This window comes from Alternaria incomplexa, assembly GCF_024043165.1.
Source record: "Alternaria incomplexa strain BMP 0042 chromosome Unknown scaffold_1, whole genome shotgun sequence".
Classification (NCBI taxonomy): Eukaryota; Fungi; Ascomycota; class Dothideomycetes; order Pleosporales; family Pleosporaceae; genus Alternaria; species Alternaria incomplexa.
This window is the reverse complement of record NW_026249850.1, coordinates 2,632,620-2,646,232: the sequence shown is the minus strand read 5'-3', so window position 1 is coordinate 2,646,232 and position 13,613 is coordinate 2,632,620. Positions and strand designations below refer to the sequence as shown.

The 13,613-nt window shown below is 53.9% G+C and overlaps 5 protein-coding genes across 5 annotated transcripts; 3 read left to right on the top strand and 2 right to left on the bottom strand.

Moving 5' to 3' along the window:
- Nucleotides 1-85: 85 nt before the first annotated feature.
- J4E90_000940 (uncharacterized protein) lies at nucleotides 86-1,462 on the top strand (the record flags this gene model as incomplete). Its single annotated transcript, XM_051430533.1, has 3 exons — nucleotides 86-320; nucleotides 413-874; nucleotides 924-1,462. 3 exons carry the CDS (start codon nucleotides 86-88, stop codon nucleotides 1,460-1,462), a joined length of 1,236 nt encoding a protein of 411 aa, XP_051296020.1.
- A 955-nt stretch (nucleotides 1,463-2,417) lies between these two features.
- J4E90_000939 (uncharacterized protein) lies at nucleotides 2,418-2,813 on the bottom strand (the record flags this gene model as incomplete). The annotated part of the gene is made up of 2 exons (XM_051430532.1): nucleotides 2,418-2,697; nucleotides 2,728-2,813. 2 exons carry the CDS (start codon nucleotides 2,811-2,813, stop codon nucleotides 2,418-2,420), a joined length of 366 nt encoding a protein of 121 aa, XP_051296019.1.
- Nucleotides 2,814-6,545: 3,732 nt separating this feature from the next.
- Nucleotides 6,546-7,547, top strand: RPS18 (ribosomal 40S subunit protein S18B; the record flags this gene model as incomplete). Its single annotated transcript, XM_051430531.1, has 4 exons — nucleotides 6,546-6,549; nucleotides 6,698-6,722; nucleotides 7,058-7,263; nucleotides 7,315-7,547. The coding sequence occupies 4 exons, from the start codon at nucleotides 6,546-6,548 to the stop codon at nucleotides 7,545-7,547; spliced, it is 468 nt and encodes a 155-aa protein (XP_051296018.1).
- A 2,674-nt stretch (nucleotides 7,548-10,221) lies between these two features.
- Nucleotides 10,222-11,171, bottom strand: J4E90_000937 (uncharacterized protein; the record flags this gene model as incomplete). Its single annotated transcript, XM_051430530.1, has 2 exons — nucleotides 10,222-11,048; nucleotides 11,099-11,171. The coding sequence occupies 2 exons, from the start codon at nucleotides 11,169-11,171 to the stop codon at nucleotides 10,222-10,224; spliced, it is 900 nt and encodes a 299-aa protein (XP_051296017.1).
- A 612-nt stretch (nucleotides 11,172-11,783) lies between these two features.
- On the top strand, nucleotides 11,784-13,472 carry J4E90_000936 (uncharacterized protein; the record flags this gene model as incomplete). The annotated part of the gene is made up of 2 exons (XM_051430529.1): nucleotides 11,784-12,261; nucleotides 12,313-13,472. 2 exons carry the CDS (start codon nucleotides 11,784-11,786, stop codon nucleotides 13,470-13,472), a joined length of 1,638 nt encoding a protein of 545 aa, XP_051296016.1.
- Nucleotides 13,473-13,613: the final 141 nt, after the last annotated feature.

Below are 13,613 nucleotides of genomic sequence, written 5' to 3'. Positions count from 1 at the left end.
GGATAGCTACGCTTGCCTATAGTGGACCTACTGTAGCCATCGCGTGAGCGCGCCTGCCTTTGCGACAACGACTCTGGACCCCGACATGGCGCAACAATTCCTTGCTGACCGCAATGGCTGGCTGTCGTTCCGGAGCAGCACGCCCGTACTGTACATCACAGCCGAAGACGCCGAGTTCGACATCGAGACTATGAAGGCATGGCGCGACGAGGGCTTCATCGTCGAATACATCCCCATGGGCAAAGGTGGCAAGCAATACGTGCAGACGCTTCACAAGCTGGGGGACAAGATGGGCATTGGGGAACGCTACGCAATCGTGGGTATACATCCCTTTCACACTCTGGCGCATGTCACGAGTATACGTACTCTGCGCCAGCACCCTCCGCATCATGTACTAACCATGCCTCTGTAGCCTTCGGTGACGCTGCAGCCGTATGTCTAGACGTCTACTCAGAACCCAAGACTGCCACCTCGAAACTCTGCTCCCTCATCGCCTACTACCCGTCCTCCATTCCCGATACGCGCCACCGCTTCACGTCGTCCTTTCGCGTGCTCGTGCATCTAGCCGAGGGAACATCCGGAAACGACATCACCGTTGGCGTGACGCGTCGCCCCGAAGTTCTTGGCATACAGGGCAAGCGACGAACGGTGCAGAAGCGCGTCACGCACGGCATTGGCGCGGGAGGTTTACAGGACAAGATACTGTATCCGTGCTTCACATACGAGGGCGTTGATGCAGGCTTTGCAGAGCACGATCTAGATGAATACGACGCCGTGGCCGACGCTATCGCATGGAGCAGGAGTCTGAGCACTGTTCGGAAGGGCTTCAGCGCCGAGGTGGATCTGGAGCGGGTATGGGAGGAAAACGAAGAGCGTATGCATGGCGACCTACCGCATCTATCACAAAAGCTAACACTCAACAGAAAAATATCGCGGAAAGTCGCTCGATAAGATTCTCGAAACCTACACCAAAACCCCGACACCGTACATAAACTTTACTCCGACCATGACCGGTGCAAGCGGACATCCAGACCTTAAGCGCTTCTATCGCGACTACTTTCTCAAGACAGCTCCACCATCAATGCACATGCGGCTCATCTCGCGCACAATAGGCGTCGACCGAATAGTAGACGAACTTTACATCCAGTTCAAACATACCTGCCAGATGCCCTGGATCCTTCCCGGTGTTGAACCAACGAACCAGAAGGTAGAGATAGTCGTCGTGAGCATCGTGGGATTCAGAGCTGGAAAGATATGGTGCGAGAGATTTTACTGGGACCAGGCTTCTGTGCTCTTCCAGGTCGGCCTCCTGGATCCTGAGGAGGTGCCCAAGGAGTTCAAGAAGAAAGATGATGATGAAGATGGTGGACTCGAGATGCTGCCAGTTAGTGGAAGTGAGGCAGCGAGGAAGGTTATGGATGTGGAGAGTGAGGAGTTTAATGACATGATTGATGACTGGTAACAGCAACGGACATCGCGGTGTAGTGTTGGTAATTCAATGTTGGCCGTTCTGGCTTGACCAATTCTACTTCATCTCTGTATAATAAACAGCACGATCAAGAATGGCTCTCCATGAACCCCCTCCGTCAACCTTGTCTTCATTGTAAGGCTACAGACAACGAAACGAGCAGCCGCTATATGCCCTTCTGCACGCTTTAAGGATCCTAAATAGTCGCATCATCCGATATGGCTTCAGTCTTCCTTGTACTTTTCAGCCCTGACTACCCGTTAGCACTCAGCGCTTCACACGATCAAGCTCATCTCACCTGCCATAAGATGGCCCTAGTAGAACTCATACACAGAATCATACAAGCCATTAAGTCCTGCGTTTCTAAACCGCTGAGGGGTATAGACATTCGATGGTGGCTCGCGGGTCCCATGTACACCGTCACGTATCGAGTATGTAGGCCGGGATGCCATGTCAAAGTCGTCGTCGTACGCCTCATACGAGCCATCTTGCTCGTCGTATGTACGCTGGAGGAGTTGTGCATACTCTCGATCCTGATCTTCTTGGCGTCTTCGATGGACACGAGAAGGTGTTGCTCGGTCTAGTAGTGCTTGCCAATGGCTACGGGATGAATGGCGGTCTCGTCCGTTCGTAAGCCGTTGCACATCAGTACGGCCGATTGGTTCACGGGTAGCCTGGTGAGTGTCGCCTCTATCGCTTCTCGTTCGACGTGCTGCATCGACTATCCTACGGGTATCCTGAGCCTGTGGATGAAGTTCTGGGTTTCGCTGCAGGCGCTTTCGAGGACGATTATTAGCAGACCGGTCATCTGCACCATTCCGTCGAAGTAGACCTAGCTTGACCCCAGCCTGTCCGGGTAGTCGCAGTAGAGAGGCTACAAGACGTTCCGATCGAGACACTAGCCACCTCATACGCTGATTTACTAGCACATCCCAATCGGATTGACGGGCTATAACGCGCATAACGTCTGTGGATACTTGGACTGGTCGCTGCTGGGGTTCTTGGACCGATCGCTGCTGGGGTTCCTGGCTCCATCGAACCATGCTGTCTTCTCGAATGAAGTCTGTGGGTACTTGGACCAGTCCTTGCTCGGGTTCCTGACTCCATCGAACCATGTTGTCTTCTTGAAGGAAGTCTGTCGGTACTTGGACCGGCCGCTGCTGGGGTTCTTGGCTCCATCGAACCATATTGTCCTCTCGAATGAAGTCTGCCAGTACCTCCATTGGTAGCTGTGGAATCTCTTGGCTTGTTGGAACTACAGGATCTTCTCGTACAATGCCTGTAGGTACTTCAATTGGTGGAGGTTGAACCTCTTCGCTTGCTGGGACAACAGTCTCTTCTCCATGTAGAGGCGCGCGGCAATTAGGACACAAACCATTGCCACTTTCGATCCAACGTCTTACGCAGTTTTCGCCGAAGATGTGACGGCATTCGAAAATTATAGGACGGTGATTGGCGTCGTATCCTTCCATGCATATGGCACATTCGAGAGACTCGAGGGAAGAGAGAAAGGCCTGTGCATCTGTTGGTTGCGTCATGGTGTTGGTTGAGATCACACGCAAGAGCAATGAGTGCACCCAATTGTGGAAGCGAAAGAAATGCTTGGAGGCTCGACTCTAAGTACAGCTGAGTAGCTGGGAGCTGCAGTCTCCCTCGTGCACGACCTCTTTGGCGTGGGCTTTCACTCAGCCCTGAATCACATCATAAAGCCAAACTATGTTCACTGGGACTGGCGCAAGCAGTACAACCCTTGAAGCAGTCACGATATATTCAAAGATGAGATGAATGTTGACAAATAGGTCTTTTCGAAGATCGCGAAAGGCAAGCAGAGTGATCTCTTTGTATACATTTGTGCTGAAAGAAAACTAAGAAACAGCATATCGTGAGGCGTGATGGTGATTTAAGGAATGCATCCTAGGCTATCTGGCTCGTAGTATCAGGGAGAGCTCGTGCAGCGTTATAATGAAATGACCTAAGAGACCGTAGTAACTCACCGTAGCATCGTATACGAAAGTGAAACTGACGATTGAAGAGCCCCTGATTTCCGGGCCTTACGGAGCCCCACAAACATATCGAGACTTCAACCCTGTGATCTCACATCTGCTTCGGGGCTCGGTGGCGATACGGTAGGCGAGCTAGCGTGTTCCGGTATATCGCTGCGCTCGGTCTCCATCGCCACTGGCAGCTGAACTCTCGACCCTCCTAGTTCTGTATCGTAGAAATAGGACGCCCGATTCATCGAGTTACGAGATAGGCGATTGCTTGCACGCGCCCTCCCCATAGCGATATTTCTAATAGCACCGCCAGTGGCTGCCGAGTCTATCGATAGTCGAACCTCCGCCCTGTTCCGAGCATACTGCTGCCATTCGTGCACAATACTGTGCATCGAAAGAGGGCGCGAAGACTCAGATCCGCGGCGATCTCGATGTAAGGTATCGATCAGCAATTGGTGTGTGGTAGGAGCCATACTGATTCGTTCAACAACGGTTTCGGCGTCTGATAAATTCGCTTCGCTCATGCTCAGTGGACGATTATGGAAAGTCTGCGTACTTCCCCGAAAGACGTCCCAGTAGTCGTGAGTGCCAAAGGTGTTTCCAACGAAAGCCAAGGCAGAATGACGTCTGGTAAGTGGACGATGAGACAACAGCGAATCTTCCGAAAGGTTTGCCTGCGTTCCACTATTGATCATGACTGGGTCATTGATCGGAACAGTGGACACGGCATACTGTGTTCTGAAGTCTGTTAGTTGCCTGCGGCCCCATTCCCAACGCTCTTGTGGAGATAAAGCATGGAACGCCTGAAGGTCGAGATCTTGGAGCGAAACCAGCGCATTCGTGGCGGCAGCTGATCGGTCGCGGACATTAGGAAACTCCTGAGTTGATCCGCCTTGGAGGTCGACGTGAGTCTCTGTAGACTCAGCCAGGGATTCCGAGTTTTCCACGATGGGCGCTATACCAGCCGGTAAAGATCCCCCGATTTTGCGATGGCGATCTTGGTCGGAGCTACTCTCAGGGAACCTCGTAACTGGGGGAATGGGCTTTGATTTGCGTAGTCGTGCTGTAAGCCTCATACTGAGGCGAGAGAAGGCCTGCCGACCTTTGGACCAAGCGTTTTGGCGGAATGTCGCATGCCTCTGGCCACCCGAGCGGATATGGCTGAGACCTGAAGCTTGTTCCCCATTACTGGATTCAACCGACACTGGCCCTGGGTGACTGCCGATGGATGCTGGGTGTTGCTGGGTGTCTCTCTGAGCGGTTGACCGTACAGATGTCTCCCGGGATGGACCGGCCGGTGTGCTTTCCGGTATGACGGTAAGAGTGGGAGATAGTGTGGCGATAGGAGTGGCAGACTGTATAGCCCGAACCAGAGTTTTGCGGAAATCAGCCTCAGCTGCAAGCGTCTCCGGCTCTAGACTCTTTGTAGAGAGAAGAGACAGGCGCGTGCCATTGAGTTTTCCGAAGGCCAACCACAATTTCTGGCATTTGTGGCAATACACATCACCGAATTCAGTAGAGTCGCCCGAAACCTGAACATGCACTTGTACAGATCTGTGGTGATGATGGCAGGTCGAACAGTTTCCACTGAGGTTCAGTGCCCAACGGCCTTCGGATAATCGAGGGACACTTTCGATGGAGGAAATCGTGTCGTGCCTGGTAAGCTCGACGACGGGTGCGGTTCCAGTAGTAAGCTCATCATTGGTGAACGATCCGTCTGTAACAATGTGGGCCCGAGAATCCATCTTTGGAAGAAATGTCCGGGTCGTTGCCAGGGCTAAGCGATGAACCGGCTTCCACGACTGTGTTGCCCAGAACAGTTCTTCGCCTGATGCATAGGATGATCCGGTCAGACAAATGCAGTGACCGAATTGAGTAGAGTCAGTATAGTGTAAGAGTATATCCGTGGCTCAAGGTCGAATCAGTCTAGGGTAGGCTGTATGGATAAGTTGGATGAGGCTGTGAAGTGCTGTCTTTACACATACACACGGGTGTAGCGGAGCTTTTAACAGCCAGGCATACATGTGGTTGCAAGGCAGCTACAGCCACAGATACTGTGTGCCTACTTCCAGGCACCATACATCCTGGCAAATGACTTGACGATGTGGGAAAAGTGTTGAGGTCGAACGGTGGCGCAGCACGCTTAGAGATGCTTCGCCTCATAACGAACCTATGGAGGTCGACAGAGTTGGGGCGGGAACTGCAAACTGTGACGTAGGAAACGTGTGAAATTCACCGAGAGAATACGGTGAGGCAGTCCCCATGATAGACAAAGAGCTTGCTAAAAGTGCTTTCAGAGGTCGTCCTGGATAAAATAAGCATCGAGACGATACCGAACGCGATCTCTGGTACACGCGAAGTACGACACGAAGACGTACTACGCGGAGGACTGGATGCGATTGAACGTGCTAGCCTTGAATAACAGGCAGTACTCGTGATCGAGACATAGCTATCGTCCGTTCACTGTTATGTCATGTCGTTGCTTTTTCCTGTTGTTCCGTAAGCAAGCCCAAATGCGTGCGAAAGAGACGTGTGCATTGCCAGGCAGCGCGTCGCCTGCTCGCGCACACAGCCCCAAACTGTCCGCACTGGGACTGCATGGGTGACGACGGGAGAACTATGGAGGCAGGAGCGGTGAAGGAAGACGTCACACGCGAGTGCATTGACCGATAGTTTGCGAGATGAATTGTATCGCGCGCGAGCGATGGACGGCACGCAAACCACACAAATTACAAGAGCACCGCTCATGCGAGGACGGGACTGAGTCGGTGTGAGCAGGTCGTCGTCTACTCTGCAGCCTCAAGCCCCATGGAATCCAGACGCGCATGAACTCCAACAGCAAAATAGAATCCCAGAATGTCTCCCTCTGCTCACAATACGTAGCAAGTTGGCGCTTCACTCTTCCCACATGGGGTAGGCAGAGGAGCGGAGTGGTTTTGCCAGCGGAGGCCCGAAGCGGTTAGGACGCCCGCACGTGCCATTTACCTTGGCAAGCCAACACTCGCAAGCGAGAACGATCGAAATTCCTCCCACTGTAAGAGCATCGACAACACCACATCGACGACGTACGACAAGCCGCCATCATGTGTGAGTATACCCGGAATCTGTCGACTCACATCAGTTGTTGCGACCCTGGCTTTCATTGCGCCGAGTGTGCCTCACCCAGCGCGTGGAGTGGGGTCGCAATAATTAATGTTCAGACACTTGTAATAGAGACATGCTGACAACTTTACAGCGCTCGTCTCCGGAGAGAAGTCTAAGTACGTTCAGACAAGAGTCTGCGATTCCCCGTTCAGCCCTCCGCTTCCTTCGCATCGAAACGCCTAGTCCCATAGAGACACACGACCTCGCATCCGCCTTCCAGTTCGACAGCACTCAGAAGCCAATGAAAGGGAACAGAGTAGACGATCGTACGCATCAAGCGTTGCAGAAAGATGAAGGAAACTATCCGTGCAAGGGGATGCTTTGTTGTGCTGTTCGGACTGGAGTGGCCAATTGCGATGGCTGATGGTTTTCGGATTGCGGAGGTCTTGCATAGAGGCAGCGCACAAACGGAGGCATATTCGCACCACAAGAGCATTGCTGACTTTACCAGCTTCCAATACATCATCCGTTTGTTGAACACGAACGTCGATGGCAAGCAGAAGGTCATGTACGCCTTGACCAAGATCACGGGTGTCGGTCGCCGATACTCCAACTTGGTCTGCAAGAAGGCCGATGTCGATCTGTCCAAGCGCGCTGGTGACCTCACCTCCGAAGAGCTTGAGCGTATCGTTACCATCATCCAGAACCCTCTCCAGTGTACGCCACGACCATCTCTCCAACAGGGATAATGACGCTGACACCCTGCAGACAAGATCCCCGCCTGGTTCCTCAACAGGCAGCGCGATATCGTCGATGGCAAGAACAGCCAGGTCCTCGCCAACGGTGTCGCCTCCAAGCTCCGTGACGATCTCGAGCGCTTGAAGAAGATCCGCGCTCACCGTGGTCTCCGTCACTACTGGGGCCTCCGTGTCCGTGGTCAGCACTCAAAGACCACCGGTCGTCGCGGCCGAACCGTCGGTGTCTCCAAGAAGAAGGGTTAAAGGTTTTCGCATGCGCTGGGCAGCTGGGGCTGGAACATGCCTTTACGAAATGGGTGGTGCACTTACGGTGTTTATCAAACGGCTTTCATTGGCTTTCACACTTACACTTCATGCGGCAATGCACGATATGAGGTGAGGTGATGCGGCACGGTTAGGGTTGGCCGAATACAGCCTGTACCAAAATCACACATTCAAATTTCGACTTGTTCCATCATGATGCGTATTCGCTTTCGACAGTCCAGGGTTCCGCATCAGTCATGTGAGGGAGCTTATTGTGTGGCGCCTAGAATAGGCTAGTGATTGGCGATGAGGACTAACATCGCTTTGCGCCCACACTCCGCTCACGAGGCACCACGTCACACAACGACCACGCTTCGGCGCACTAGAGTGTTCTGAGTGCTGGTTCTTGTACTGAGTGGACATTGTCATCGGCACGATCCGCTAACGGCGTCTAGGCTGGTCACACCTGCTTTCCTAAGGGCACATTGGACAAACCCACGAATCATAATCCCCATCGAAGCTGCGGCACCTGGCGAATCTTGGGTGCAAGACAGGCCTTCCTATCCTCCATACTCTCCCAATCAATTATCCCAGTCCGAAGCGACCTATTCTACTCGATTTATCAAGCGCCAAGTGTGGAGTGCGTTGTGTCCCACACATGCTGCAACATTTCAACCTCGCGATCGTCGGCATCTGCAGTGCCAGTGCGTCCTGCTCAATGGTACGCCTTCCCCGCTATTTACGCCTCTCTCACAGGACGTGACTCGGAAGGCCCGTAAAGTCTTCCCTACGGCGCCGAAGTCGTGGCATGGTTGCATATTTCACCTGCAGGGCCAGTGAAAGGGCCGCATGGCTGAGGTGAGTACTGTGGATATAACCCTTCCTGAAAGCGCGGTCTTTCGCTAGGCCGTCGGAAGGGCTCTTCTTTGCGTTTCCTCTTTTCGTATTGAGTTTCTTGTCCGGTCGCAGTCAGCGCTCGATTATGACGACACTCATCCGGACTCCTTCGCCCAAGTTGCGCATACGATCGTTGTCCTTCGACTCGCCCTCTTCGCGTATCAGTGACACGCCCCTTGACGATGGGCCTCTGTCAAAATCAACGGGCTCGCTCATTACACTCTCAAGCTACGATGCCATCAAAGCCGCCGCACAGGAAGCGTTACGCTCCGTCAGAATGCTACTACCCCTGAACACCAAAATGAGCGATGATTCAATGTTCTCCGACGCATCCAGCCCCGCCTCCTCAGCAGCAAGTTCTCCCAGCTCGGCTGGAGGCGGTATAGAACTGTCCACCCCACCACTGTCCTCGTCCCGTCGTCAACGCCCACGTCCTCACCCTCTACAATTTGCACAACAGACGAGCCATGAGAATGCAGTCGTCCCGGGACCAACCTCACCGTTTCTCTACCAAGATACAAGTTATGCAATGTACTCGCCGTGGCTGGTTCGTGTAGTACTAGACATGCACGACGTCAGAGGACTGGACTGGATGGCGATTGCGGATCCAATTGAGCGGGTATGGGGCGTACAGACTAGTAGCGCTGATGTGCTCGGGATCTTGAGTGACAATGGGCGTGTGCTCAATCGGCGGTGGTGGGATTAAGCAAGCGACTGAAAACGTTGCTGCAGGGATGAAGACACGCACTGAGCGAACGCGACGTTATTTGAGATCATGGGGATTGTGTGGTGGGGATGCGAGCGCTTTCATTAACTCTCCGTCTTTCCTTTCGCTATTTCCTACTTGTTGGGTACCGGCGCTCCGTTCTTGACGCATGTTTCAGGCACGGCATTTGCATGGTAACGATTACGACTTACGACTCTTACTCACGAACGCGATGCGAAAACGGGTGCGTCGTTCAGATGATAACGAGGAAGCACGAAGCACAACTTAACGATGACATATTTACGAACTTACGATTAGCATACATGGAATGTAAAACTACAATCATGAAGTGAAAATCTTTCGCATGTTCGCAGTTAGTTCTTCTTGATGCTACGAAAGGTGCTAAAACTAAGTCCTACCAAGCGTCTGGTCGCTATACTGCACAGATGTGTAATTGCCATGTTCAGGTTCATGAGGCCCGGTACCCGGGCTTGACTGCCCCACGCAAATTTGCATGCGGGAGGATGCAAGATCATGCAGCTCTCGAACAGCTGTCCCGCAACGAGTGGCTCAGCGAAGATACATCGGGACCGTTGCAGATAGCAGTTTGAAGAGGGGAAGTTTGGGAAGACATGACGACACAGCGAATGAGAAGCGAAGTCGTGGTGCGTCTTGTGAGGCTTACGATTTGCATGGAATAGGTACAGGGATAACAGTCGTATGCATTGGAAACCACAAGCCGCTACCCATGAACTTGCTCTACTACATATCATAGTGCAGTGCCTACGGCGAGATCTATGATGATTTGCATTCGTCTCTGACTCTGACGCTCCGGCGGATGGAAGCGTATAGCGCATTTCCCCTGGTGGTGTAGCCCGAAGCGGCATTTCGTGGACTTGGAAAGACGTGCAGTCGGACTGCAGTCGCCCTGTTCCTTGCAGTCCATAGAACAGAGTGCTTACCCCTCGCGGGTGTATGGAAGCGCCTTTTGCACAGGCGTTCCTGTCCTTATACAACAGCACGTGAGGACGAGCATGCTGCGCGACGCGTGCTGGCAAGACGTGTCACCACTCAGTCGTCGGCACCAACAGCCATCTCGAGAACCTCGACATTGCCCCTTCCTTTTGTTTGGCCCTCAATCAACTCGTTCAAACCCTTGAAGGCTCCAGGCTCAACGAGACCCACTGCCTCCCACTCGGCGCCTATTGTGTCTTGACTCTCGATCTTCTCCATGAAGGCCAATATCGCATCCTTAACAGTACCGGTAGTTCCCTTCTCTTCAGTGCCCGCTGGCGCCTTGGGCGCAGTCTTTATGGATTGCTTGAGGACGGACGTCGGACAGGTGACGCGAAGTTTCATCTGCATGCGGGCGACAGGTATCGGCTGGTGGGCGATGAGGGCCTTCATGGCGAATAGCGCCTGCGACTTGGCTGACTTGTTCGTAACGATGCCGGTCCACTTGGGCAGTTCCTTCGCTTTGGCTTTGTCCTCACCATCTTCCTTGCTCTCGCCCTTGTCTCCCTGTTGCGTCGCCGCTGCCGAGCTCAGTTGATCCAGCGCCTTCTCGATCATGCCTGTGGTGTAGACGCGCTTCGTCTTGGGGTCCACGAGTTTTCCCGCCACGATATCGATGACTTCATTCTTGGTTCTCTCCAACTCGGCGTTGCGCTCCTTCTCGCCTACTTGTAGCTCGCCGTGGTCTAATATGTCGGTGATGATGTCTTCGAGCGACTTCTTGGGGAAGGCCTTTTCGAGATCGGCTTTGGGTGCGACTTGGCCTTTGGATACGTTGAGGAAGACGTTCTCGATCTGCAGGACGTTGGAGATATCCTTCTCGATCTTGTTGCGCCATTCGAGGACCTTGTTCTTGTAGCATGCGATTTCGAAGCGCTTCTTGCCTGTGGGCCGTTAGTGTACAGAGGCATAGACATGGGCGGGGGCTGCGCACCCTTCTTCATGCGCACCAGCGAGACGTTGGTGAGTCTGATCTGGTTTGACGGCTGGAACACTCCGACAGGCATTTTGGCGGATTATGGGGGTCGATATGGGTATAGTGTTGACTGAAGTGCAGGTATTTGGCGCAAGTTGCAAAAGTTGCATTCCATTTTGGTGGGGTCTGCCGCCGATGACATGCGCAGGTTCACTCACTACGATCCCACGCGCGCTAAACCCAATACAGACCACATGCATGCAGGTCCGGCTCTAGCTTCCCGGTCCGCAGAGAGAGCTCGGAAGCAGCATCTCGCCACGGCTTCCATCTCAAGGTGCCTGGAATGAGGCGACAGGCGTAATGATGTCTATGATCCAAGTCCCCGGCCGTCTGGTGTCCTGCCACAGGCGCCGATCAACGCTATCGTGAAACGCTAAGCCGGGCATGTGATGCTGGCCCCGGAGAGCTTGGACTCCAGCCACTCTGATAAGCTGTCGGGATGCGTCATGCTCCGTTGCCTGGACAAGCCGCGCCTCCTCCACACGAGCTATCCATAGCTCGACTTAACTCCACCCATCCCATCTCTCCTCCATCCTTCCTTCCTCCCCCATCACTCATCGCCTGCTTCTTCATTAAAACGTAGAGGCACGCTTCTTATCTACTTCATTTACCGCTAGAGCTCCGGAAGCTCAGCACCGCCATCATGAAGGTCGCTGCCTCGGCGCTCCTCGTTGGAGCTGCTTCGGCCGCTGTTGGAACCCAGCAGCAACAGGTCCTGAAGTTCCCCGACTCGTTCAGCGAGCTCAAGGAGTCCTCATGGACCAAGCCTCTCCAAAACCTCGAGGAGAGCCTCAAGTCGCTCACCGGCGAGGCTCGCGCCGTCTGGGACGAGGTCGCCATGATGTTCCCCGAGAGCTTTGAGAAGGCCGCCTTCTTCTCTGAGCCCAAGCCGCACACGCGCAAGGCCGACAGCGAGTGGGACCACATCGTCAAGGGCGCCGACATCCAGAGCGTCTGGGTCGAGAACGAGAACGGCGAGAAGGAGCGCGAGATCGACGGCAAGCTCGAGCAGTACAGCTTGAGGGCCAAGAAGGTCGACCCCAGCGTCCTCGGCGTCGACAAGGTCAAGCAGTACTCTGGTTACCTTGATGACGACGAGGAGGACAAGCACCTCTTCTACTGTGAGTACCTGCATGACCACCACAAACACACCTGTGTCTAACGTATCCCAGGGTTCTTCGAGTCGCGCAACGACCCCAAGAACGACCCCGTAGTGCTCTGGCTCAATGGCGGACCTGGCTGCTCCTCGCTGACTGGTCTGTTCATGGAGCTCGGCCCTGCTTCCATCACCAAGGACCAGAAGGTCAAGCACAACCCCTACTCGTGGAACGCCAACGCCTCCGTCATCTTCCTCGACCAGCCCGTCAACGTCGGATACTCATACTCGAGCGGCTCAGTTAGCAACACCGTCGCTGCTGGCAAGGACATCTACGCCCTGCTCACCCTCTTCTTCAAGCAGTTCCCTGAGTACTCTCACCAGAGCTTCCACATCTCCGGAGAGTCGTATGCCGGCCACTACATCCCCGTCTTCGCCTCCGAGATCCTGTCCCACAAGAACCGCAACATCAACCTCCAGTCCGTCCTCATCGGTAACGGTCTGACTGATGGTCTTACTCAGTACGAGTACTACCGCCCCATGGCCTGCGGTGAGGGTGGCTGGCCCGCTGTCCTTGATGAGTCTCAGTGCCAGTCCATGGACAACGCCTACCCCCGTTGCGCCAGCCTCATTGAGAACTGCTACAACTCCGAGTCCGTCTGGTCCTGCGTGCCTGCCTCGATCTACTGTAACAACGCTATGATCGGTCCTTACCAACGCACCGGTCAGAACGTCTACGATGTCCGCAAGCCTTGCGGCAGCAACTCTCTCTGCTACGACGAGCTTGACTGGATACAGGGCTACCTCAACAAGAAGGAGGTCATGAAGGCCGTCGGCGCTGAGGTCTCTAACTACGAGTCTTGCAACTTCGACATCAACCGCAACTTCCTCCTCCAGGGTGACTGGATGAAGCCCTTCCACCGCGTCGTTCCCGGCATCCTCGAGAAGATTCCCGTCCTCATCTACGCTGGTGACGCCGACTACATCTGCAACTGGCTAGGTAACAAGGCTTGGACTGAGGCGCTTGAGTGGCCCGGTGCCAAGGGCTTCAAGAAGGCCGAGATGGAGGACTTCAAGATCGACGGCGACGGCAAGACTGTTGGCCAGGTCAAGTCCAGTGGCAACTTCACCTTCATGAAGCTCCACGCTGGTGGCCACATGGTTCCTTACGACCAGCCTGAGGCGTCGCTTGAGATGCTCAACAGGTGGTTGTCTGGTGACTTCTGGGAGTCGTAGATACTTTCCATGTAGATTAGCTTGGTTGAGATTGTCATGTAGGAAACCGATTCGCAATGATTGGAAGGATTCCCGTTCGTTGCTTGTATCATACGGGCCTTATTTGCTTCGTGTTATCAGGAACCAATACAAATAAATGAT